This window comes from Archocentrus centrarchus, chromosome 6, assembly GCF_007364275.1.
Source record: "Archocentrus centrarchus isolate MPI-CPG fArcCen1 chromosome 6, fArcCen1, whole genome shotgun sequence".
Lineage (NCBI taxonomy): Eukaryota > Metazoa > Chordata > Actinopteri > Cichliformes > Cichlidae > Archocentrus > Archocentrus centrarchus.
The window spans coordinates 29,121,139-29,145,676 of NC_044351.1; the positions used below are offsets into that span (position 1 = coordinate 29,121,139).

Genomic DNA, 24,538 nt, shown 5'->3' on the forward strand with positions numbered 1-24,538 from the left:
GATTGAAATGCCAATGGGGAATGATGTTTGTACAAATAAAGACTTATCAGTGAAACAGCAAAAACAAAAACAAAAAAACTCAGATTCAATTAAGTCTTTATTCTTGTAACATGCTGGGGGGCGCAAATGAGATACAAAAATGCTGACTTTTAATCTTTTACTGCCTCAGTCTAAATGTTTTGGCTCTTATCTTGTGTCTGATTGCATCCCATGACACTGCTAGTTTTACAGCAAGTGTAGCTGTGGTTTGCACTTACCAGTTACCAATTTTTCCTTCTCTTGTTTGTCTTTTTTTCCACCATATCTTCAGTAAAGTGTGAGGTTACTCTTATTGATTAGCTTTTCTTTGAATGAGGATACTTTTTAAGTCTTTGTATCAGCTCCACTTGTCTCTGACTCGGAACGGTGCATGCTGGATTGCCTCACGAGAGACATTTTGGGATTCAGAAGTAGTTAGTGAATAAATCAAAAGTATATATAGATATGCACACCTCCTCTCCAAGTTTAAGTTTACTGTTATATTAAGAAAATCAAAAACAAGTTGACTGAGAGGCTGGTGCCACTAGATGGAGACAAACCGCTTTCTCCCACACCCTACACCTACAGTGGAGTCCTCAGTGTTTCCGAGTTAAACTAAAGTGTGAGAGGGTATACAGAGGCCAAGGTGATAAAGATGACCTGTGCAATAAATCAGGTGATAAGAAAGCGAAGCAACAATTTAAATGTGTTTATGGTGGAATTTTATCAAGGTAAACGAGCTACAGAAGTTCGCAGATTTGGTCTTACAATGCAAGAAATAAAACCTCAGGGGAAATTTAACTACTCAATTTCATCATACTTTTTGAGTGAAGAAAGATAATGAGCAGATGCCAGTACCAGGAGTATTTATTTACAAGTGAGCACACCTTAAATTGCCAGTTTAAGTACACTGAAAGATGAATACTTTGACATACATGGATGCTAAACGCAGTTTTTTTTTCCCAAAAGTATGCTGTTCTTCGATGCAGTAGCTCCTCCTCTGTGATCATGTGATGCAGGTCAAACAGGCTGACAGCAGTGGGAGGACACTCATATATTCTCACCTTGTAGAGCACTGAGTGTAACAGAGATATCAGAGAGAAGAAGTCAAGACAAGACAAGACTTTTTTTTTAATCAGAAGGGCCTCATAAGAGAAGACCTGACAGAACACAAGGGATACTCGGTATCTTTTTAACTGGTGACTAAGCCCTGTCTAAAAAGGGATATATAATAACAGATATGCTGATGGCAGTAGATAAAATGATGGAAATATGGAAGAGAGGAGACATAGAAAAAGAGCCATCCCGAATCGACAAAGGAATGGAGTCTCAGCCAGGAAAAAAAATACCCCATTCAATTGAAGAAATTTTGAAAAGGCCCTCAAATGTCAGGAGAGAAGGTGGAGTACCTTGTAACTGGTCTGTTATCAAAGAAAATAACCAAGTATATGACCAGCACCCATGCACAGGTATGTTTTTAATTTTTACTGTATAAGCTAATGGCTGAAATATTGTCAGAAAATCTGTGTTCCTTTTGATGTTGAAATGTTCTCTCTCTCAATAGAAATTAGACTTCTTGAAGAGGCTCCAAAAGCTACTGGACAGTACAAGAGTGAGTACTACTTTTATATATTAATAGAAAGAGTAGATTCGAGAATTACTCTCTTTGATAATGAGCCGCTTCTTTACCATCATATGTTTAAAAGATTCTAATGATGAAGGTGACACGAGTAATTGTTTGTTCACAGATCAAAGAAAAAAGAGGCAAACCAGGGTCACTTTCACACCATTCCAGGTGCAGGAGCTGGAGAAGGTTTTCCAGCAGACTCACTACCCAGACATTAGCACCAGAGACCAGCTAGCCTCTCACCTGCACCTCACTGAGGGCCGAATACAGGTCGGGCACACACTGCTGCTTTTGCTCAGTTCGGCTTTGTTTGTTTTTTTTTATCTTAAAATTTTGAGATTTTTTAATAAGGTCCGCACAAACAGAACAATATTGTTATTGGCACAACATTACCATCTTTGTTTTTCTTGTCAAACCCTTTCATCGGTCATTAATTTATGTTATTTACATTTGAGCCAGTCAGCAAACTCTAAACACTCAAACTGTCAAACTGAGGTGACGTGAATGCTCTGAAATAGTAGACTGATTGCACTAAATAGTCATTAGTGGAAAAACAGTAATGGTCTTTGGACAGAATTCTTGCACAAGCCAATGATTAATGATAAGTTGAGGCAAGATTAGAGCACACACTTAAAATCACTAGATCAAAAATCAAATTATCCAATTCACACAATCCGAGAGTTAGTGTTGGCCAAGTGATATATTACAGTGCAAAATGCCCTGAGATTACTTTTATTGTGAATTGGCTCCATATAAGTAATTTAACTCCATTTGCTTTTCTTCATAGTTGTATTAGTATTAGTAGTAGTATGTGTAGTAGTAGTAAATGTATGGTCCTTACATGTGTTGCTGTGCTTCAGATTTGGTTCCAGAACCGCAGAGCCAAATGGAGGAAGGCTGAAACACTCAAAGATATAGAGCTGATTACCAGACGGCACTTGATTTCGACCAATCTTCACCTGCTTTATCATGAGGTAACATGAGATATATTTTTTGTAAACTCTATGTATATACTCCCATATATGTTCCATTCTAAAGCATTCCTCATGCTCAAATAGCAGCTCAAAGCCCTTTCCAATAAAGAATTGATACTAGACACTTAAAAGGCAGTTAAACCACATTTAAATGATTTAAAGTTTTAAAAAAGGGGAAATGAGGTTATAAATATGTGTATCTGTATATAGCATGACTATGTTAGTAAGAGCCATTGTTTTATCTAATCATAAATGGCCATACTGTGGTATTTGCGAGGAGAATATCTTGGTTATTTCTATGAGGTAAATATCTCATTGGTGTGCACGTTCTCTGCTCTCACAGAAGCCCCAGCTGCAGACAGTGTGCTGCCTGCCTTGCTGCTTACCCAAACCTCTTCAATCAAGGCTGTACTTCAGTTCATCAACAACACCAGCTGTGCTGACCAGAGCGCATTCCCCAGGTCACAGGACACTCTTTTTTGACATGCTGGGTACAGAACGATAGCACCTCTGCTATTCTCGCACGACATTTTTTTTTTTTTCCCCTCAAAGTGTTTTAGTAATTAACTAAATTAGGTTAAAATAATAATAATAACAATAGTTTGTGATGATGCACAAATGTAAAAGCAGAATGCAATCTGTAAAATACCGCAGATATATATGAAGCTGAAATAAGAGTGCTTTTTATGAGCTGATAATGTTTTTCATTTTTTTCATTTCAATAAAGCTGATTACTCAAAATATTCTGATGGCTGCATATGAAATAACAGACCTTGTGACTAGTCTGTGCTGATGTATTTGTACAGATAAAGGTTTGAGGGCATTCTGTACTGTGATATATTTCTTGGTAGACAGAGCTGTGTCACTGCAGTGTTACTGTGCAGCAGAGCATTTAGCCTTTTTTTTCATGACACCACACTTCCTTGTCAGCGATGAGATACAGCCATGACCTGTTCATCTGTCTGACTTTCTGACAACCTGCTCTTATCTTAATTTGGGCTTATAACTTGAGGTTATTGGCAGGTCAGCTTTAGATAACATGTGGGATCAAAGGAGAAATTCAGGGTGAATTATGACTGTATATTGAAGCTGTAGAGGTGTGCAAATATTTGTGCTCGAGATTAAATTAAGAGTGAAATGTTTTGATTCATTCTTGTTTCTTTATAAAGCAAATGTTACATATTTGCATTCTGTAAGTACTTTTCATGGCCTTCCCCCAACAACTCATACTTACCATTCACCTTGAAACCTTGTGACAATTTAGGGAGGTTTTTTTTTGAAGTTTTTTTTTTTCTGGGAAGTGTTGCATAGGCTGGTTCTCAAATAATTACCAATTATAAGAATGATAAAACAGCGTCTCCTTGGCTATCAATTCAATAACTGACTTGACAGGGTCATAACTGATTAAGTTTAACAAGGCTCTGAGTACAGTTAAACTTTTCACCCTGTTCTTATCGTACTTTATTGCATGTGTTTGCTGTAAGATAAACCACACTGCTGGCTACGGGGTGGGGGAATAGTAAGGGGACAAAAATAGCTGGTGGAAAGAGAAAAAACAGCAACCTTGACCATACTTGTTTAGCCATTATTTTATGTGGGTTTCTATTCTAAACTGGCATCTATAGTAGACTGTGTTTACTTGCATGGACACCGTGCTTACTGAGACCATACAGATTACCAAATGTCAAATAGTTTTGGTAATTTTTTTTTATCAAATGTTTGCTTAATGTTTATTCACATTTTATCTTGATTTACTGTTTTATACTTTGTCACTGTTTGATTTGTCTTCCTTTTATCTTTTATTGTCTGAGTTTGAAAGGCCCAATAATGATCAGCTTCACCCACTTACCTAGAATGCATCATATTTTCCATGTAACTAAGAGACATCACTGGTCATAAGTGCCATAAAGGAATCAACACAGGAAGAAACTACCCAAAGTATATGCCAGTCTTTGAAACTGCAAAAAGAACTCACTTCACTTAGACACTGGCCTACATCAGGACTCCTGTTTGGTATTAAAAGCATATCGGTGCCAGTGATGCAATAAAAATGCCATCAAGCTGTTGCTTAAGCTCTGTTTAAATACAATGGACACAGAGAACTTTCATGGACTAAATACAAGCTGAAAGTGACTTTATATTTTGTTGTCTTTTGAATATCTGATGTATTATCTCTGTTATATCTACAATGACATTTTATTGTACTATGTGTATACCACTACTCATATGCAGATTTTTGTTTTAGCATATAGGTACATGGCATCAAAGCTTATAAGCTGCACGTGCTTGACTAATAAAGTGTTGAAAATTCATCAAGTTTCAGTTTAACTGTTTCATATACTTATCCAATTTCAATTAAGCTTCAAATTCTGCATTAAATTGTATCACTATTTATTTGCAGCAGCCTTAAGAAGAAATAGTGTATGCTTTGTAACCATTCAAACAAAAACGCACCAAAACAAACAAATGATATGACGTCATCTACTTAGTAAATAATGAAGACACTCCATCCATGGTACTGAAATCCCAGGAGTATGAAAACAGTGTGTTTATGGACACTCATGCAAATAGGACGCAATACATCAGAGTGACCGACAAATGGCGCCCTTGCACCCATGAATAAGCAGAATTGATGCTTTCAGTTTTGCTGAGTGTTAAACAGAAGACAACACTGACCTGATTTTAAATAGAAAGGCTTCATCATTAATTTATTTAAAGCCTTTTATCAGTTGTTGGATGTTGTTGAGAATACTGAAGTATACAACACAGATTTTTTTTATTTTTTTTTTACTTTGCGTTTCGTTTTCAGTCGCCTCTGCAGCTGGCTCTCAGTAGAGAGGAGGGGGCGGATATTCATCATCGCTCAGCCTCCGCCCGCCTATCTGGCTCATCTACCTCTGTCCAAAGCGGCGAAGAGACAGGGGGAACCACAGACGGGCAAGGGGGGATATATAACTTGGAGGCGCAGCGAACGCGAGAGAGAGGGGCGATGGCCGCGGGTGGAGGATGCGGGGAATCGGTGGATCAGTATCGGGCCGAGGTGGAGCGGCTCGCGCAGGAACTGGCCGAGGCGAACCGGGAAAAGATCAGGGCTGCAGAGTGCGGTTTAGCTGTCCTGGAGGAGAACCAGGCGTTGAAGCAGAAGTATGCAGAGCTAGAGACCGAGCAAGAAACCCTCAGGAAGGAGTTGGAGCAATTACAGGAGGTAAGAAGAGAGGAGGGGGCTGTGTTTTTTATTCTGTAGGGAGGGGAAAACACCGCAGTTAGGTGTGTGACTTGCCTGCACCTCCAATGAGTGACGCTCAGCGGGTATCTGTAAACCTGTTTGCCATCCAGGGCGATGCGAGAGTGGGGATGGCAATTAGCAGGGCCCCCCATCAAAAAGAGGAGGGATAGCTTAATGTCACTTAAATGTGATATAGTTGAAAATCCTCCAGCTGGAAAATGTATAAGACTGTATCCTTTATGAATAAGTTATAATGTAAAATGCTGTTTGTGCAGTGGGCATAACAAGCAGCACTGAGCATCACAGTGTCGGAATTGCGAGCATACAATAACAGTCTACTTCAGTTCCCAGACCGGGGTATTTCTTTGTTTTAAGACCCCTTCCATGCTACGAAGAGTTATTACTCTCAGGTAACTCTTTTAGGAGCTTTTTTGTGTTTAGATAGATTTTTTTTTTCTATAAGTGGCCTAATTGAATCGTCAGAGTATTTCACTACAGGTTGTGTAATGGCTCATTTATCCACTGATCTTATTTATAATATTTTCAGGATTATCAGTAAATGAAGTGCAAAGATACAGGGACATTAAAACATGCTGTGAAGATGCAGGATCTTGTCAATATGATGTACAGGTCTTGGTACTGAAAAAAAAATTAAGTGAAAAAAATTGCTGTGTGTCTCCACCTGAATAATGAATGCAGGGTGTAGATTTACTCAGTGCATACATGTAGCAAGCGGCAGATGCTGACAGTGCTCCCTGGTTCAAGGTCGCCTCTGGAGATTGGGCCATGAGAAGCAGGAGCTGAAGCTGGTTACATTTATGTGCACGAGTGCTTGTGGGTGTCTGTGGATATTTCCACTTTGATGCCAATGGGAGTGGCCTCATCTTTATTTACATAGTCATGTATTATCACATGAACACCCAGTCTAATATATTAGTCATCTAGACACAACAAAAATGCTTGTGAAAGTATTAAGATAAGGTTTTTGTTGTGTTAGGCAGTCAAATAACTAACTTTTAAAACCTCGTTTAATTTTTCAGAAAGCAAATAGCCTATAGCTGAGGACCATCAGAGTGTATCATGTGTTACAGGTAATTTTTTTGATATATCGAATGTCTCAAATACAGCCAGTGCCCCTGGTCAAAGTAATTCTCTTCATTTAGTCGTTTCAGTTTTTCCCATAAGATCTGTACTGATCCTGGTTCACTTGTAGCTTATTTGAAATCAACCACTAAAAATCCCCATTCATCCAGCACAACGCTATTTTCAGTGCGTGAGTCCTGTCAGAGATATATCATTGAACTCCATCAGTGGCTCTTTCTTATGCAACTGAACGCCAAATATAGCCAAATAAAAAAAACATGATAGGATCACATGACCTGACCACACAGTATGTCAAGCAGCACTTACCACATTACATTTTGCATGCCAGATTATATTTATACTTTATTCCCCATGCCCTTTTATTCCACTGCTTAGCTGAACATTTTTAGTTTGACACGCATGCAGAATCCGAATGATCATAGTGCAGATAACAGCACAGCAAGAAAGCTGAGGAGACAGTCTGATACAGCCAGCAGCTCAGCACTGTCATGCTGATAACTCACACTTATGGATTAGAGCGTGATGGGTGTTGATGGCTATGATGGAGAATATGTTGAGAAATAATAGATAAAGAGGAAATATAAAGACAAAGCTGTGTGTTAAGAGGGGAAATGATTAGGATAAACTATACTGGAAGGACTGGCTATGAGAGATGAAGCAGCCACTAAAAGTGAAATTAAGCACATCAGTTGTTTTTTAAGCAGTACTGTAGGTAGCATAGGTAGCAATTCATACATTATTCATCATTTTAATTGCAACCTTTGTAGTAAAACTTTGGTTTTAACTCAGATATAACATCAGGTCTGCAGTGTTGTGATGTGTGGACATCTGCCTGCCTGTCTGATTGAGCTCTCGCTTGGCAGAGGCAACATTTTCTGTATGTGATATTACTTCAGCAGTAAAGCACCTCCAGGATCCTGTGTGTCTGTTGCACACTTCTATGAATAAGAGACCAAATGGCAGCGTGCAAACCTGCCACTTCAATAACATCACATCTGCTCTTCCTGTACTCAGGAGAGGTGCATTATAAAAGCACACAGAAACCACAGATAGAAATTGAAATTGCCTCTGGGAATGAGTGGAATAGAATGCCTCATAACTGTGAAGGTTAGTCACTTTTTTATTTTAGATTAAATATAGTTTTTTCATTCAGTCAGTATTGTTTGTTTGTTAAGTTTAAGTTGTTCTATGTTTTACAGTATATTGTCTCCATAGCCTGGAAACTAACAGAAGACTACTATATCATACTTGTAGAAGCAAAGAGCAAATGCTTGAAGCGTGTACTTGTTATTTGGTGTGTTATCCAGATGCCACACGGACCATATGCCATTGTGTCTGCATGCATGTATGTCCAAGGTACCGAGAGTCACAGGCATGTTCCTGCTGTGTTTGCATATGTCCTGTGGTCACACACACACACTCACACACAGTACTGTATGTCCTCTGTGTTTGAGTTCTTTGCCCTCAGTCCAGGTCCCAGCTGGTGGAGAGACACGGATTAGAGCACTGCTTGTGCTACACACTCAGCTCACAAACTAAACACATGGGGAAACCTGTGCAAGACACAAGTATCTGAGCTGCTATAACACAAGACTGATTTGGGCTTGTTTTACAAAACCTTGTATTTGTGTGAGTGTCTGGCTGTGATTTGTATCTGATTTTGTTTAACATGAGCCACAATAACTTGAGTATGGAAAGTCTTGACGTGATCATGACAGATCAACATCGTCCAGGCAAATAGATCAAAAAGTCTTCATGCACTAAAGCCTTTTTTTTTTAGACATGTTGGTTTTTTGTTGTTGTTGTTGTTGTTGTTGATGATGATAATCCTTGGACTTTGGAAGAAAACTGATGCAGTAAAATTCATCATATCATTGCTTCTTCTGAAACAACTGCGTGCATCTCTTTGCTTTCTGCAGGGCCCGAGAGCATGTTTTGGCACCGAATACAGATTTCTTTTTTCTTTTTGTTCTGTAGTGTCCACTCCTTGCCTACATTTTCCCCTCGCCCAGGTCTCTCCTTCCCTCCCTGTCTTTCTCTTCGCCTCGCGGCCCAATTAGTTGCTCATTCCTTGTTTCGTTGTGTGTATGTACTGTATGTCTCTGGATAGCTGCCTAAGCAGTGACAGAGACATCACTATTCTGTGGCCCTGGCTTGTTAATGCTATCTCTGGGCAGATCAACCTCAGTAGGAGGCAGAAGGAGGAGGATGCCATCACTGCAGAGCAGAATAACCTCCCATCATCTGAGCAGTGTGTTTATATGCTTTATAGTTAATCACATTGTCAACAAAGCTTGAAATTATCTTGAAGAAGTATTGGAAGAGCATCACTGTGCTCATAAAACCATTTCATAATATGTTTACCTATTTGGTTTAGTTAAATAAAAAATGCCTGAAGAGGTTTGAACAGCTACAACTCATTGGTCTGAAGAAGCTTGTGAAATGTAAGTTAGCAATTTCAGCTACTGTCATAAGTCATCTTTTGGTTCTTTCAATCCAGAAGCCTTATCACAAATTGACATTTGTGATAAGTTGGGAACAGGCAGTTCACAGGTCAGCTCTGTTCTCTCAGCTTTGGGCCATGAAAAATGCCAGCTGAGATCTGCATCAAAATCTTCACATGGTAATTTGAAAGACCAGAGAAGAAAAAGTTCCGTCACGATTCATCAGATCAGCATGAAATTTTCTTATCAAACTAGTGGAATATAAACAGAACATAATGCTATTAGACTGGTCACTGCACCTTTTTTTTAGGTTTATACTTCATCAGCAGATAGGTTCAAGACTCTGTTGCACTTAATATCTGAGGCTCAAATTCACACCAAGCAAAGCACAAAGAGAAGAGAACTGAGTTGAAAACATTTTGACTTTAGTGGAAAATGTACTTCACGATGTGTTGCACAAGCAGAATCAGCTAAGATTCTCCTAAAGCTAACAACAATCAGAAATTAAGGAGAAGTCTATTGTATAGTGGTCATTTCACTTTTATATAGAGACAGAATAAAAAAGGGAAAAGTGAGCAAACTCTTAGGATTTCCACACAAGTTATGAAAGTATGTTACTGTCAAACTAGCCAAGATATCAGTCGCACTTTGGAAGGAGTTATTTCTCCTAGTGGTTGTTTGTGGTGATAATTTATGGGTTTTCTCTCTCCTCATCACCTCTGTCCTTCTGCCTCGAAGTGGATCTTAAAGGATGTTGTAATTCCTAAAATGCATTTAGAGGAGAGAAGAGCAAGGAGCGCAGAAAATTACTGAACAAGAATGCATAGGTTTATCTGTCTTTCTCAAAGAAGTGTGAGACTGAGCTGGATTATATGAAAATGTGTTCCTTCATAAGCTGTGTTATCGAAGATGATCGACTGTACCATGAAATCTTTTTTTTCTCTTTTCCAGCATGTGTGATAAATAAAAAAAGCAACAAAAAACAATATTATATCCACATTCTTGTAACATTATCCTACACTGTGAATTTAATTAAAAATAAGAACATGTCAGTATATAAGAACACTGTGATGTTCATCTGAGTTGATAAAACAGCACTTAGAAGATGCAGCTGTGTCACATGTCATGTTTAATTGACATCACTTTAAAATTAAGCTCTGAAGCAAGGATCTCCTTTTATGTAATGACTATTGCCTCATCCCCTCTCCTTGTATCTCTTCTTCATCTTCTCAGTTCATGTCTCTGGTAGGAAGGGCTAAAACACCAGGACAGGAGGCTCGGAAATGAATTGAGGATGTAAAAACTGAGAAATTTGAAGTGTCATCTAATTTCTAGAAATCCGCAAGTGTGGTGTTTAGGGACTTTTGTCATATCCCTACCCGAGTTCTTATTCTCTCAAGGGGCTTTTCTCATTTCTCTAATTTATGCCTCGTCTCCTTTCTCCTCTGTTTTCCTGCCTGTGACCTGGAAATTGATCTCAGTACACCATCAATGGTGTCCCAATTCCCAAAAAGCATTTGGAGAAGAGGGAGTAGGGAAAGAAAACAAGGGAGAGCAAACTGGGAAATGAGAAAGGGGAAAGAGGAACACTATACTGTAGATTATACTTGTCAATGATCCCTGTGTTGTTTGTGTTGTGTTGAGGTTTTTGGAGCTTGACTTCCTTATTTAAGGTTCTTATTTTGTTTATTATTTTTCACCTTGATTCCATGTATGATAATCCTTTAGTTCACAGATCCAGTTTGTATTAAAGTTTACTTTATTCCCTTCATGTTTCCTGTCCCATCCTTTTGTGTGAACTCCCCTAATGTTAAGTTCATTCATGTGTCTGCATTTCCCCATTTAGTTACAGTTCTCGCTTCCTGTAGTATTTTGATTATTGTGTTTAGTTTTACTTTACCCTTCTGTTTAATTCTCTTTGATTACCTTCACCTGTGTCTCATTACTCGCCTCTGGCCTATTTTCTGATTACCCCTTTGTGTATAAATAGTGCTGTCTTCCCCTCATTCTTTGATGCAGCATCTGCTAAGTGTCCTTGTGTGTTTGTGGTTGTGTATGTCTGTGGGCCTTAATTAAACAGCTTGCCCTTTCTTCACTGTTTGTCTCCTGTGGCTCCTAGTTCCACAATGAATAACTGGTTAACAGTCAGTTTCTCTGTGGATTTGCATAAGTCAAATTAATATGATAATACCAGTCCTCAGTGATCAGGGGCTGGTGATTAGGATGTGAAAAATTGCTTCAGAATGAATTGCAGAGCATGGTGAGCAATCTCCACAAAGTTCTTCTGTTTCTTAAGCAGAAATGGAATAGTGCAATGTGGATACACATTAGAGATGAAGAGTCACTTTTTCAAATACTGAACTGTTTTCTTCAGTAATTATAGTCAAAATGACGCACACCTGACTCCTGAGCAGCGGAGTTCGGCTGAGTATTTGACCCTGTGCACATCTGTCTCTTTTTTTTTTTTTAATTAGGACTGTGACTATAATAGGAAAAAAGGAACACTGATTAAAAGGATTAGCAGAACTTGAATACTTAACATTTCACCCTTTGAGACAATCAAAAAATAAAGCAGCAATGGTTGTAAATCTGTCTACTGTGACTGCATGGGGAGAAAGGATGCATTACAGGTTTCCTCCCTTCTCCTTCCCCCTTTTCTTTTTGGTCCTGTTTCACATTGGCAGGGGTTCATAGAAGGCAGTAAACATGGACAGAAGGACTGAATCAATACCTCATGAGATGGTGGTGCTCTTTTCTTTTAGCTGTGCACTATACCATACCCCTCCTCATCTCATTATTCCCCTACAGTCCCCCCTGAAGTGAAGTGGGAATTATGCATTGATTTTTCCTCTGTGTGGTGAAAACACATCATGTCTGAGCTACACTGAACTCTGTTGTGTGTGCCGTGTATTGTAGAAATCACTGACTGCTGCTTAAACACATCTGACAGATTCCATTTTAATATCTTCATACCATATTGGACAAAATAATTGTTTAATCAGGAACCTACGGAGCTTTTATAAGCAAGCAAACTGTTTTTTGGCACCTTAGCCACTTGGATGGTTGTGATCCATGGAAATAAAGCCAAGAAAGCAGTGTGCTGTGAGTTGTGTGCAGTTTCTGCTAATACTGACCTGTGACCCTAGCAACAGGCTCGGGGATGCAGTCAGGCATATAGATAAGGACCTGTATGCCCTTGAGTGTGGTTTCTGTTTATGTGGAGCATTGTTGTGTGTGTTTTTCCAGCACCTGAAGGGGAGGTCATTTGTCTTTGAATGTGAGCCACACTTCAGGCCTCTGTGTCCTGCATGTGCACCCCCCCCCCCCCCTTTTTTTTTTTTTTCTTTTCCCAGTGTGTGCAACAAGAGAGGCAGGAGGCTTGGGTGCGGATGTTGTGATTGAGAGCGCAGAGGGAGGGGGTGGCAGGATATTGTAGTGGTGTTGAGTGATTCCAACCCCTCAACCAGGCTCTCTTTGTTGTTTCAGGTTTTTATGGTTGTGTTGACGTAGTGGAGAAAAAGGGGAGGAGACGCAAAAGTGTGGAGTGCTTATTGTATATACACTGTGTCAGCAGAATACAAGGAGAGAACACGAGTTTCAGTTGCTCCAATGTAACAATTGTTCTTTTCTTATTGTCAAAGAGAAAATGGCTTAATGAATCTTCAGCGATGCTTCAGTCCTGCATAGATTAAGTTTTTTATAGAATGCTCCTTTTTGCTGCAGTGAAATGTAGTAAGAACAGGACTCCCCTGCCTGCAGGCTGCTGTATCGATTAGTTGTCTACTTTAGCTGTGTGTGCTGCAAACTGTGAGACTGTAGCAAAAAAATCAGTCAATCCTCTCACAAGGAAAAAAAAACTAAATTTAGTCCGTGTGCTGTCAAAATTTATTGTTTACATGAATCAATTTGGACTTCTCTTAAGTCAGAATTTAATGCATCGCTGACTGCGGTTGTTCAGCCTTGGTTTTTGTCTAGACAGAGCTATTGAGTTTCATCTACAGTATATTCTTATTCCATGCTTCTCATCCCAGCATGCCAGATAAATAGAATCCTTTTATCTAGATGACCGGAGGCCATTTTATCCACAAAGGGCGCTTAGAAATGCGCATGATCCTGCCTATCCTCTGCCTTGTCACTATTCTCACATACAGAGGCATGCATGAGCACATGCACACCCAAACATGTGCTTGTGATGAGTGTGCCACACAGAATAGGGTCAGAGATGTCTTTGTCACTTCGACCCTATTAGAGGATGTATAGAGTTAGACTTTTCATAGTTAACCTATTTAATTAGCCCCATTCACGATAACAGTGGTGATGGCATCAAGTAAGGTTATGAAACTAAAAGAGGAAGGACGTATATAATACAGCGTTGTTTGGTGTGCTGTGCCAGGGTTTAAAGAAAATTCTGAATATGGACATAATAGGCCTTAATGTGATTAAGTCTTTTTTTTTTTTATGACTTGCCCATAAATTATTTTTATTGTCAGTTAATCTCAAATATATTTAGTTTGGCTCAACTTTTTGTCCAAACATTGATCAGTTATTAAACTTAATAACAAGACATATTGGCAAAAAAAACAATATATGCAAAAGGACCAAAATATAGATAAAACAACCTATAATACACAGTGGATAGTATACTTAAGGCTTTCATGTGCCTGAATATGTATTTTATTTAGTACCTTTTGCAAGGTCAACACATTTGGCGTGGTCCTGTGGCTGCACAAAAGCACAGAGTCATCCCGAGGCTCCATCCATCAATACCAAGAGGGTCACTGTGAACAGGCTAGCCTCCCCATTGTGGTTTGTATTTGTCTGGCTTGGCTGAGTCCTCTTCATCAGGAGAGACCGAGTACAGAGAGGGGAGACTATTTTATCAGATGAAGCTGCTCTTTGTGTCTCTCTCGGTTTCATGCCTCTGGCTCCTTGTCTGGGTGTGTCTACAGGAACTAATACAGATTATCAATCAGCCTGTGAGCATTCAGTCGCTTCTTATTTCTTAACACATTCCTCCACACTCACCGTTTAGGTGCTGTAGTTATTGCTGCTTAGGTTTCAGGTTTTTTGTTGTCCATTATTAGAGGTCTTCTTTGCCTGACTACTTAAGAAAATAGTGTGTGTGTGTGTGTGTGTGTGTGTGTGTGGGAGTGGGTCATTTGGGATGATTATAATGAAAGGAAAACCACTTAAAGACTTTAGGACATAAATGGCAAACTTATTAAAAGCAGAAAGGATTATCAAAAAGCTAAATTAAATAACATTAAAACTGGGCACTTTTTACTGTAATGTGGTTTCAAGGGATTGTAGTCACAGAAATCTTTAACTTTACCCTTTTTTTTTTTGCTAATCTATTGTTCATAAATCTCTCAGTGGCTCACTGTGTTTATTAGATTGTATGCCGAGGGAGAGGATTTGTTTGGATTACCTTACAGCACATTCACTTAGTCACAGTTACATACCTGCATGCACAGTATATTCTCCTTCAATTACAAAACTATCCAATCTGGCCTGCAGAGTCTCTGAACATTTGGCTTTAGCACACATTCCACATAAGTCACTGACATTAAACGTTACTGTTGTTATTGCTTGTGCAGCCAACTATGAGGACAGGCCTTATTTGCAGTCATAATCCCTGGACTATTAAATATACTTTAATACTTTTTTTATACAAACTGTAAATAAAAGATGGATGTAGCCATGTGACATCACCCATTGGTGCAGTATATGAGCCAGCAAGAGAGTAAAGTGCTAAATTATCAGCTAAAGGTAGCTTGCATGGTTTATTCAAAGACTGCACCCACCATATGGTAAATGGAGTGGTTCTTATATCGTGCTTTTCTACTCTTCTTTGAGCATTTGACGTGCTTTATACAACATGCCCCATTCACACTCCAACAGATGGATCAGAGAACAACTTGGGGTTCAGTATCTTGCCCAAGGAAACCTTGCCTGGCAGACTGGAGCAGCCAGGGATCAAACCACCACCCTTCCAACTAGTAGATGACCTGCTCTACAGCCACCCTAATATAGCACCTGGTATTCCCAGGTGGTCTCCCATTCAAGTACTAACCAGGCCCAACCCTGCTTAGCTTCTTAGATAAGGTGAGATTTTTATACTTTTATACTGTAAGCAGTATAAAAAGTTGTACATAGCCACCATGGCATCACCTACTGGTTAGTAAAGTCCTGTTAAGAAACAAAAGACACTGCACATATATAGACCTTCTGACTCTAACAAGGACCATAATATATGAAATGAGCCAAGGTTTATTTCTCAGTGAACTGACACATCTTTCAGCAACAAGACTTAACAGTTTAAGTCTTGTTGAAGTTGAAGACATAGACTGTATAGTTGCAGCGTCTTGGTCTGGAAAGTGAAGATAATGCTCTTTAAGCCTGCATTCTTAGTGATGGCCAGCTTGGGGCACCAAAAAAAAAAGTCTGACTATATAGAACTCTGTAAGAACACGACCCTGCTGCTCACTCAGTCCATGGCCTCAGTAAAGACTTGTCAGATGAGTTGATGGTCTCAGTCACAAATTTAAATTCTAATTGAATACATTATATTAACTTTGTAAAATACAGGGACAGTAAAAGTCAAAATAGACAGTAAAGTAGGCCTGCCTTCTTTTGTGACTAATCATTTGAGGGTGTAGTTCCTCACTTTCTCAGTCAGATATACTCCTTGATCATGTCCACTTTCAAAAGTTCAAGATAGCATGGTCAAAATGCTCAGGTTGAGACTTCAAGGTGGGACTTCACTAGCCAATTGGTGATGTCACAGTGGCTATGTTCATCTTTTATGTAGAGACTATTGGTGAATCCTTGCAGACAGCTACACCATAGTTGGCACCCACTAGTCATCCCCATCTCTAAAGATAATTAGCTTAGACCTAAATAATATTTAAACAGATAAGTTCCTCTATTTGTTAGCCCTGTGACAGACTGGTGACCTGTCCAGGGTGTACTCTGTCTCTCACCCTATTGTGGAGCTGTCCACAAATGATTATTCAGGGAACTGCAGTTTTAGGTACTTTTGCACTGGCTTAATTTCAGTCTAATAAGATGCAGCCTCCACAGGATTGCTGATTTTTTTTTTTCTTTAAGAAAGATTTGCTGAAAATCCTCTTTATTTCTTGCTTTTGTCTGTGTTTGGACATTTAAAGGGCACTCTCTATTAAAGCCTCCTCTTCTCATTCACTGCTTTCTTTATTTTCCATCTCCATTCCATTTTGTTCCGTCTTTGTAAACGGCAGGAATGAAGAGTGACTAAGTGTATGTACGAGTTGTCCTGTAGCCATGTGTGTTTTTGAATATGTATTTGTGTGGTGGAATGGCTTGAAGGTTCCGCTCTGTGTTTTTGTGGTCGACTAGCTCATGATCTCCTGGAGGGCACATTACCGAGCAAAGAGAATGACACAGTTTAAGCTGGTACAGTCTGTGCAGTTTGGTAGTCCTCTAGTGGATTTTCTTTACTTACACTGGTCACTGCTTCCTAACTAATTGCAAATCACAGATTCCTGGGTGATATAATGGTCTGTCTCCAGAGCAGTAATGGCATGTAGGCCACTGTTTAATTTCACACTGGTTCAATATGGTGATCTTAAATCTGGAAAAAGGAGAAAATCAGGATGTATTAAGAGAAAGGACAGCAAATAGAAAAGTCATTTGGGATCTAACAGACAAATCTAATGCACAGCTGCCTCTCTAACATTGCAGTGTCTGTTCAGTCAGGTTCAAACTGAGCATGAATAAGTGATAGGCATTCTGGAAAATTATCTAACCATCTTTCTTATCAGGAGCAGACTTGGGCCAAATTTAATCTCTCAAACAAGCCACGTTGTTTTAACAAGACACGGCTTGTTCCCTTGGCAAAAACTCTCGGTTACACACAGTGTGTTCTCTGGTCATTGTGTTGTGAGCAAGCAGCAGATGCGACATTATTGTGGATTCCTGGCATTGATTTTCCACTTTAAAGCACACGAAAGCGTTTTCAGCTGTTATCCTACATTATAGATGTTTTTTTTCCTCAGTTGTCAGCATAATAGCATATTGTCATAAGAGAAATAATAGGCTTTACTGCACTAAGTAGCATTTTGGTAAGGAGGAACAGTAAGCAGGGCTATTTACCCTCATTACTATCTATAAAACATTCATTTCATGCTAGCTTGGCATTTGTGCAGACTGTAATTCATGGACAGAGGAGCTCTCTCTAGGGAAATTTAACAGGTTCTATAGAGCATGCATGTGCACTCTACAATACAGTTATAACCTATAAACATCCCCATTGATTTGGTAGAGTATCCCTGATGACCTAAAGCACAGAAACATACACTTGAAGTAGAATGCTTGCACTGTAGATTCTAATTTTGTGCACTGATAGTTCTAAAAAAAAATATTTTAAATATGTTTCATCTTCTGTTTTATTTGTGTCTTTCAGTCTGGCTGACCTCCATTCCTGCTTGGCTATGATTACACACTTTCCCCTTACTTGTGGAAATGTGCTTGTGTGTTTGACAGATCTCTTGACTTGGCACTTTTCCTTGTTGCTTAGAAACCAACAAGGACATGTCTCTGTCCTTGTTAAAGGACAGAGACATGTCCTTGTTGCTTAGAAACCAACAAGGACATGTCTCTGTCCTTGTTAAAGGACAAAATATGGCAGAGGAGTGCTTCCCATAAACACTCTTCAGTGGTTCTAAAGTATGTGTTTACGATATTCAACATATTAAACTGAAAATATTACGTTTGGTTTCATGTTAGACAAACATGATATTACTTTGAAGTCATCCTTGAAACATCAGAATGAATATTTAGGTTTGAACCACATTAGAGAATAAAAATGAGGCTCTCTCCGTCTCAGCTGTTCATCTGATCTGAGCAATTTTACATTTTATTGATGTCAACACTAAATAACTTAAGTATTCCTTAAAGACAGCAGATTATATTGAAGAACTGTACTGCTAAAACTGAATTCCCAGATTACTAAGTATTAAATAAAGACAGGAACACTGACTGGGAGTTTGCAAAATAATGTAAAGATGATTAACTGAATATAAACAACAAAGGGTATATTTTCTTGATCTGTTTTAAGATCAAATAAAAATTTATATTTCACAGAATCACGATCATTGGGGTAGAAAGAAAACTTGTGTATAGTAGTCAAACACAGTGTTTGTCCAAAGGAGCGAGTGAGTCAGGGCTACATCTTGCATATTTGTCTTATTCACTTATTGCCAGCTTATGTGTGTTTGTGTGTGATGTCTTGTGGTGACTGAAGGATGAGACATCGCACGCTGCTTCTGATTTATGTCTTTTCCATTTGGGATGTTCTTGTGCTTTTGTGATTTTTGGTGAAATTCCATCCTCTTATTTTGATTATTCTGGAAGTAGTGCAGTGGGAGGATTTTTTTTTTTTTTTTTTTATTGAATGAATTATTTGGCATTCTCTCAAACACTTGTAACAGGGAAAAGTGGATGAACTAAAAATAAATCAAATCACCCATGCATCAGCTGCGATGCTCTGTTATACAGGTGCACATGTTGCACAGTGCTCTGTCTCTTCTCTCCCTTTGTCTGTCTACAGTATCAGACACACACACACACACACACACACACACACACACACACACACACACACACACACACACACACACACACACACACACACACACACACAGACCGTCATGACGCTGACAGCTGCATGGTAGTGGATGTGCTGCATGTCTCTCTCCATGGTACTGAAATCCCTGATGTGACTGCCTGGGCCAACCATCTGGCCAAAACACAACATTGCGTGTCTGTTTGTGTGTGTGTATATTACTCATAAGAATTTTGCTTCTTCACTAATGTTTTCATTTCTGCTTACGCATAACTGAGAGACATTAAGGGTGTCACACTCATGATTAAAATGTTAGTTGATCTAGTTAAAAATACATGTTAATTAGAATTAAGGACATAAATAAATCATACAATTTGGTTAATGGTTGTTACTCTTGCCTGTGTCCATATTTTTGCACATTTTTAACATGTTCATTTAGCTCCAGGCTTTGCTCTTTGACTTTGAAAATGTAATCAAGTGTATATCCTGTGCTAGTTTTACGGTACATTACTATCTATAATTAAACATTGTCTGTACGACAGATTAACCCTCCTGTTAATGATGAAAGTTTTCTTAAGATTAATTGCTGCTGCAGCAATAGTTCAGGCCTCTAACCTCCTGGGTGTAAAAATAGATTCCTGCTATATATACACACTCAAAAATGCACGATCACACACCCAGAGGCCCTCCCCTGACTCCTCATTAGGGACTCCAACAGACAGGGAAGGATTTTAGGGTTACACAAACTCCTCATCTTACACTGCTGCAGTAGTGGGGTTTATTCCTTCTGCCTGCTTCTCCTTATATGGCCCCAGGGCTGAATATCTATAGAACCCATTGTCTGGACTTTGACCACTGAGGCACATGCGAGTGTGGTGCTTCAACACTCATTATGTAGGTTTCAGTATAAAGATCCAAACTGGCTGCCTATGAGTGACTCCATATTAATGTCATCCTGAGGAAATGTTATTAAACTTTAATCTTCTCTACTGTTTTTCATGTGTTTGGTTGCCAATTGGGACACAAACAGGGGCACTGTGAATCCATCACTTTATTCATATGGCGTGCAATATTGGCAGTTGTGTTCATGTCATTAGCATAAAAAAAAAATCAGTCCTGTCACAATATTTTTTTAGCCCACCAGAAGCTATATGGTACACCAGCAGCAGGAGGGTTTCAGCACACTGTTCTCCTTTATGTGTAAACACTAAGCCAAGGCAATCAATGTCACTCACTGTGGTTCCCTTTGAGGGAAGGAATAGTACACAGATGGAGGGAGAGGACTTGCAGGAGCTCAGCTCATCCTATGAAGGAGGTCCGTTATCAAACCATCTGGCTTTCATTGCACATCCAAGACCCACTGATTCTCCGTGGATGAGGAGCAGCTGAATCAAATGGCCAGTCTGCCTGCGGTTCTGCCTTCCCATCAGTTGACCTGTTTATCAGTAGGGAAAAACCTAATTAAAAAAACTAAATGTTTGAGTTGGGAGATTGAAGAGTATTAAAAGTCTGCAGGTAAATCTACAAAAAATGAACAAGGTTTCTGAAACTGATCATCTTTTACTTTAGAACTGCGTGGAATCTTTTATAGGGGAGCATGTTAAAATTCTCCCTTTACTAGAGGGCAACATTTGGCAGGGAGTCTTTGATTCAATTGTGCAAGATGTAGTTTCAATAATTAAAAGGAGCTTCTCAAGAAGTTTGTAATGTGATGCAGGGAGATGCAATTTCCTTGAGGAAAGGCCTCAAAGAAAAATGCCAGACCCTCTTTTCTTCAAATCTTTTTCTGAAAAATCCCACTAATTTCCTCAGAAATAAATGCTGTGATAAAGGGTTTTGTAGAAAATCTGGCCCAGACAGGGGGCCAGATTTTCACTTTCTCTCCTGTAGGGCCCAGCTGTTGCTGTGAGGCCTGCTCCAAGATTGCCAGCCTCTCATCCGAGGCAAGAATGCAAGCTCATTCAGTCACACTGTGCCTAGAATTAATCAGCTGTTTTGTTCCAGAGGCCCTTCCTCTTAATCATTCACTACAATCACACTGTGACTCCCTGGAGACAGAGGGGGCACCAGGGTGAGTGTACAAGGGAGTGTGACGAGAGAGTGAGAGAATAAAGAGAAAGAGATGCATAAAGAGGGGAAATGATAAAAAATTATAATACAGCTTATTTTTTGTTGTTGTTGCGTGTGTTGCATGAGTGTTTTTTAATCATTACAAAGAAAGTCCTTGAGTGCAGTTTTTGTGGTTGAATTGCTAAATGTTTTATGTATTTGCAGGCATTTTACCAGACTGATTATTGTTGGCACTTATTCATATGCTAACTGCTACATTTGTAATTCAAAGACATAATAAAAGGGTCTGTTGAATTTGCATTAACATGCCCTGTGAGGAAATCAGCATGAATGAATATTCCTCTATTTACCAGTTTTACAGCTTGTAGATGAAAAGTGAGCTTGTACTGACAGATGGGAAAAATGTGTCTGTTGACCATAACTGCAAATATGGCAGGGTAATGCTGACAATAACTGAATATACCATTTAACTGACCTTTATCTTTGCCCTGCTGGTTAGCTGATAATAAGTATCCAGAAAGAGAGAAAGAGGTGGTCCATAAACAAAATTATATATCCTCAACACAGCAGTAGGTGAATTACTTAGCTCATTAGCAGCAAGTCAATAGAAAAATGAAAAATGTCCTCTGTGGTGGGAAGAAAAGACAGCTGCACAGTAGGCTTATGTCTTTCCAAAATAATGGATACATGTGCCTAATAAATGATTCATGGCTAACAGAGAAAATGTTATGATGAGGTGGGATTGGAAAGCCTACATTATTAATACATCTAGTTCAAAATAAATGGCTTCTTTATTATTTAAGTTGCACAGTCAATTTAAAGGGTTTAATAACTATACATACTATAGACAACGTTGTATTGTCTATAGTTTCTTGTGGCAAATGCAAGCCATAAAATATTTTCCAGACGATGCAGTATTGATCCATTTCCTCTCACTCGCACTGCAGGCACCAAACTCATTTCTCCTGATGATATGTGGCAAAAGTGAAGCATAGTTCAGAGTATTTATTGAACCACTACAGCAGTTGCTGTATAGATGTCAAAGAGTGTTCAGTTACCAGTCATGAAATTCAGTATATATTCAGGAAACTTTGACAGAGAACACTTACTTCAACACTTTGACCAAGTAGGCCCGCTATGGTTGCCATGTTTTTTTGTTGATGCCTGCTTTGATTTTATCATGACAAGTCAGCTCTCAGTGCCGTGAAAACCTGTGTCAGGAAAATGGGAACACTGTGTCTATTGATCACAGTGAAACATCACCCATATCGACAGACAGCAGGTATTCTTAAGGGACACCCCCTGCAAGTGTGCTGTCAGTGGTCAAAAGTGCAGCGGGACTCTTGTCTAGTGCACACAGCTGGGAAAGATGTGTAAGATTTCCATGGCAGTGGGTGCTAATCCCTTCTATCACATGGATTAGGATGTTGATGCTGTTTGACAGGATTTGGATCAGTGCGATTTTAATTTTGACTTTACAGAAATACCGGTTCCCCCTTCTTCTGACCATCCCTCCCTCCCACCCTTTTTGACCTCTTCAGGCATTTGGCCAGGCTTACACCAACCAGCGGAAGGTGGCAGAGGATGGGGAGACCAATGAGGAGACGCTGCTGCAGGAGTCAGCCTCAAAGGAGGCCTACTATGTGGGCCGTCTGTTGGAACTGCAGACGGAGGTGACGCTTAGCCGCTCAGTTGCATCCAATGCCCAGGCAGAGAACGAGCGGCTCAACGCACTCGTACAGGAGCTACGAGAGGTGGGTTTGTCAGCACACAGAGAGCATGCAGAGGAACTATTACCTCAGAAACAAAGAAAATACAGGAAATCAGATCTGTTTATGTGAGTAAACAGCATATCATTTGGAAATATAATTATTCTAATAATGTCATTAGTATTTCAGTACCAACACCTAAAATTCTCTCACAAATTCTCTCAGATGTGCAAATTAGTTGAACAAAAGTTTAACAAAAAAAAACCTTCTGTTTTGAAAGTTGAATGAATTCTGTCTTCAAAAAAAAAAAAAAGTAGCCCCTGGCTGAGCTAATTACAGTAAATGTGAAGTATAACTATAAGTAAAGTCAAGTTATAGTTATTATTAGTTATTGACTTTTTTTTTTTTTTTTTAATTAAAGGGGACTGTTTTCCATAATCCGATTAATATTTTCAATTCCACATTAACATGAGACCTGTGTGTTTATCAGAGGTCAAGAGGTCATTGTGACAGACAGAAAGGGGTCAAACCTCACACAGAATACAAAACAGTATGCATATGCATGTGTGCAAAGTGTATATTTATACAAGAATTTATGTCTGCAACCACTGTGTTGGGCAGTACACAAGTTCGACCTGGGGTCAGACACTGCGGCCACGACCCCATTGTGGGGGGCAAATCCAGTGCTAAGCTGGGATATAAAGTGAAATGCCCTGAGCTCGGCACATGTGTAGGGCCAGAGTACCAGCACTACACTCACAGGACACGCACTCTCATTCACTAATTTGATACTGTGAGGTTCACTCATTCTTTGGATGTGTAATAGTCTGAGGTCAGAGTTCACAACAGGTCCATAAGTCAAGAAATTCACATCGATGGAGCATATGGAACAAAATCAACATCTCAATTGTATCTACCTGATTAGCCTCTTTAGTATATTTGAAGTTGTTTCTATGCACAAATGCCACCTGTTTCAGCCACGAGTATGTCTCTTTGATAGTATACTGATGAAGCGTCTTCTGTTATTCTTTGAAATCCTCATTTGCACATGTGATGCCAATTAATGAGGAGGATTCCTTTCATCATGAGAGGCAGGTGCTGTAGTGACACTGAGGGCTTCATTTAGCACAGACCAAACCTAATTAAAAGTTTTTGGTTTTTTTTTTTTTTGCTTGTTTGTCTTTGCAGATTTCAAGCAACCTGTCAGGAACCTTACTAACATTTAGTTAGTTTAGAAGAAGAAAGAGCTTTATTTGTCACATACATTTACATGCAGTGAAATTCATTCTCTGCATTTAACCCATCACACACATGGAGTATGTAGTACACACAGCACAGCATGGAGCAGGGGGCAGCCAAAGGGCGCCCGGGGAGCAACCTGGGGGGGTGGGCTTGCTCAGGGACCCACAGTGATGCCAGCCCGAGGATTTGAACTAGGGTCCTCTTAGTGACGAACCCTCTTCTTCTCCCCTAGGCCACCACTCCAGGCCACCACTTAGCTAGATGTTAGTTTTTAGATAGCCAGATGGGTTGAAATCACTGAGGAACAGTTGTTGACACTCCGTTTCTGTACATGAGGGTGAAGTAGGTCTGTTTTCTTATATAATACATTTTAATATCGAAAGAAGGAGACACAGGCCAAAACTTTAAAGTTCTAAACATTTTGTATTCATTCACTAATACCACTAAAGCAGTGATGGCAGGGATGAATGAACACAACATGGCTGGGCCCCTGTTGTGGTTACCATTGTATGATGACTCT

The 24,538-nt window shown here is 39.4% G+C and overlaps 2 protein-coding genes across 4 annotated transcripts in view; both read left to right on the forward strand.

Moving 5' to 3' along the window:
• The first annotated feature begins 1,095 nt into the window (after positions 1-1,095).
• LOC115782214 (paired box protein Pax-3-A-like) lies at positions 1,096-4,806 on the forward strand. The gene is made up of 5 exons (XM_030732284.1): positions 1,096-1,487; positions 1,583-1,630; positions 1,767-1,915; positions 2,506-2,619; positions 2,963-4,806. Exons 1-5 carry the CDS (start codon positions 1,259-1,261, stop codon positions 3,122-3,124), a joined length of 702 nt encoding a protein of 233 aa, XP_030588144.1. The 5' UTR covers positions 1,096-1,258; the 3' UTR covers positions 3,125-4,806.
• Positions 4,807-5,555: 749 nt separating this feature from the next.
• Positions 5,556-24,538, forward strand: part of bicd1a (bicaudal D homolog 1a) — a 30,669-nt gene continuing 11,686 nt past the window's right edge. For all 3 annotated transcript variants that reach the window (XM_030732164.1, XM_030732162.1, XM_030732163.1), the window contains exons 1-2: positions 5,556-5,824; positions 22,609-22,821. In XM_030732164.1, coding sequence (XP_030588024.1) covers positions 5,609-5,824; positions 22,609-22,821 — 429 coding nt within the window. In that variant the 5' untranslated portion in view covers positions 5,556-5,608. The remainder of the gene's footprint in view (positions 5,825-22,608; positions 22,822-24,538) is intronic.

Coding starts and splice junctions, on each gene's coding strand:
- LOC115782214 (XM_030732284.1), top strand. CDS start 1,259: ATGCTGATGGCAGTAGATAAAATGATGGAAATATGGAAGAGAGGAGAC. Junction 1,631..1,766: donor AGCTACTGGACAGTACAAGA/GTGAGTACTACT, acceptor GTTTGTTCACAG/ATCAAAGAAAAAAGAGGCAA. Junction 1,916..2,505: donor TCACTGAGGGCCGAATACAG/GTCGGGCACACA, acceptor GCTGTGCTTCAG/ATTTGGTTCCAGAACCGCAG.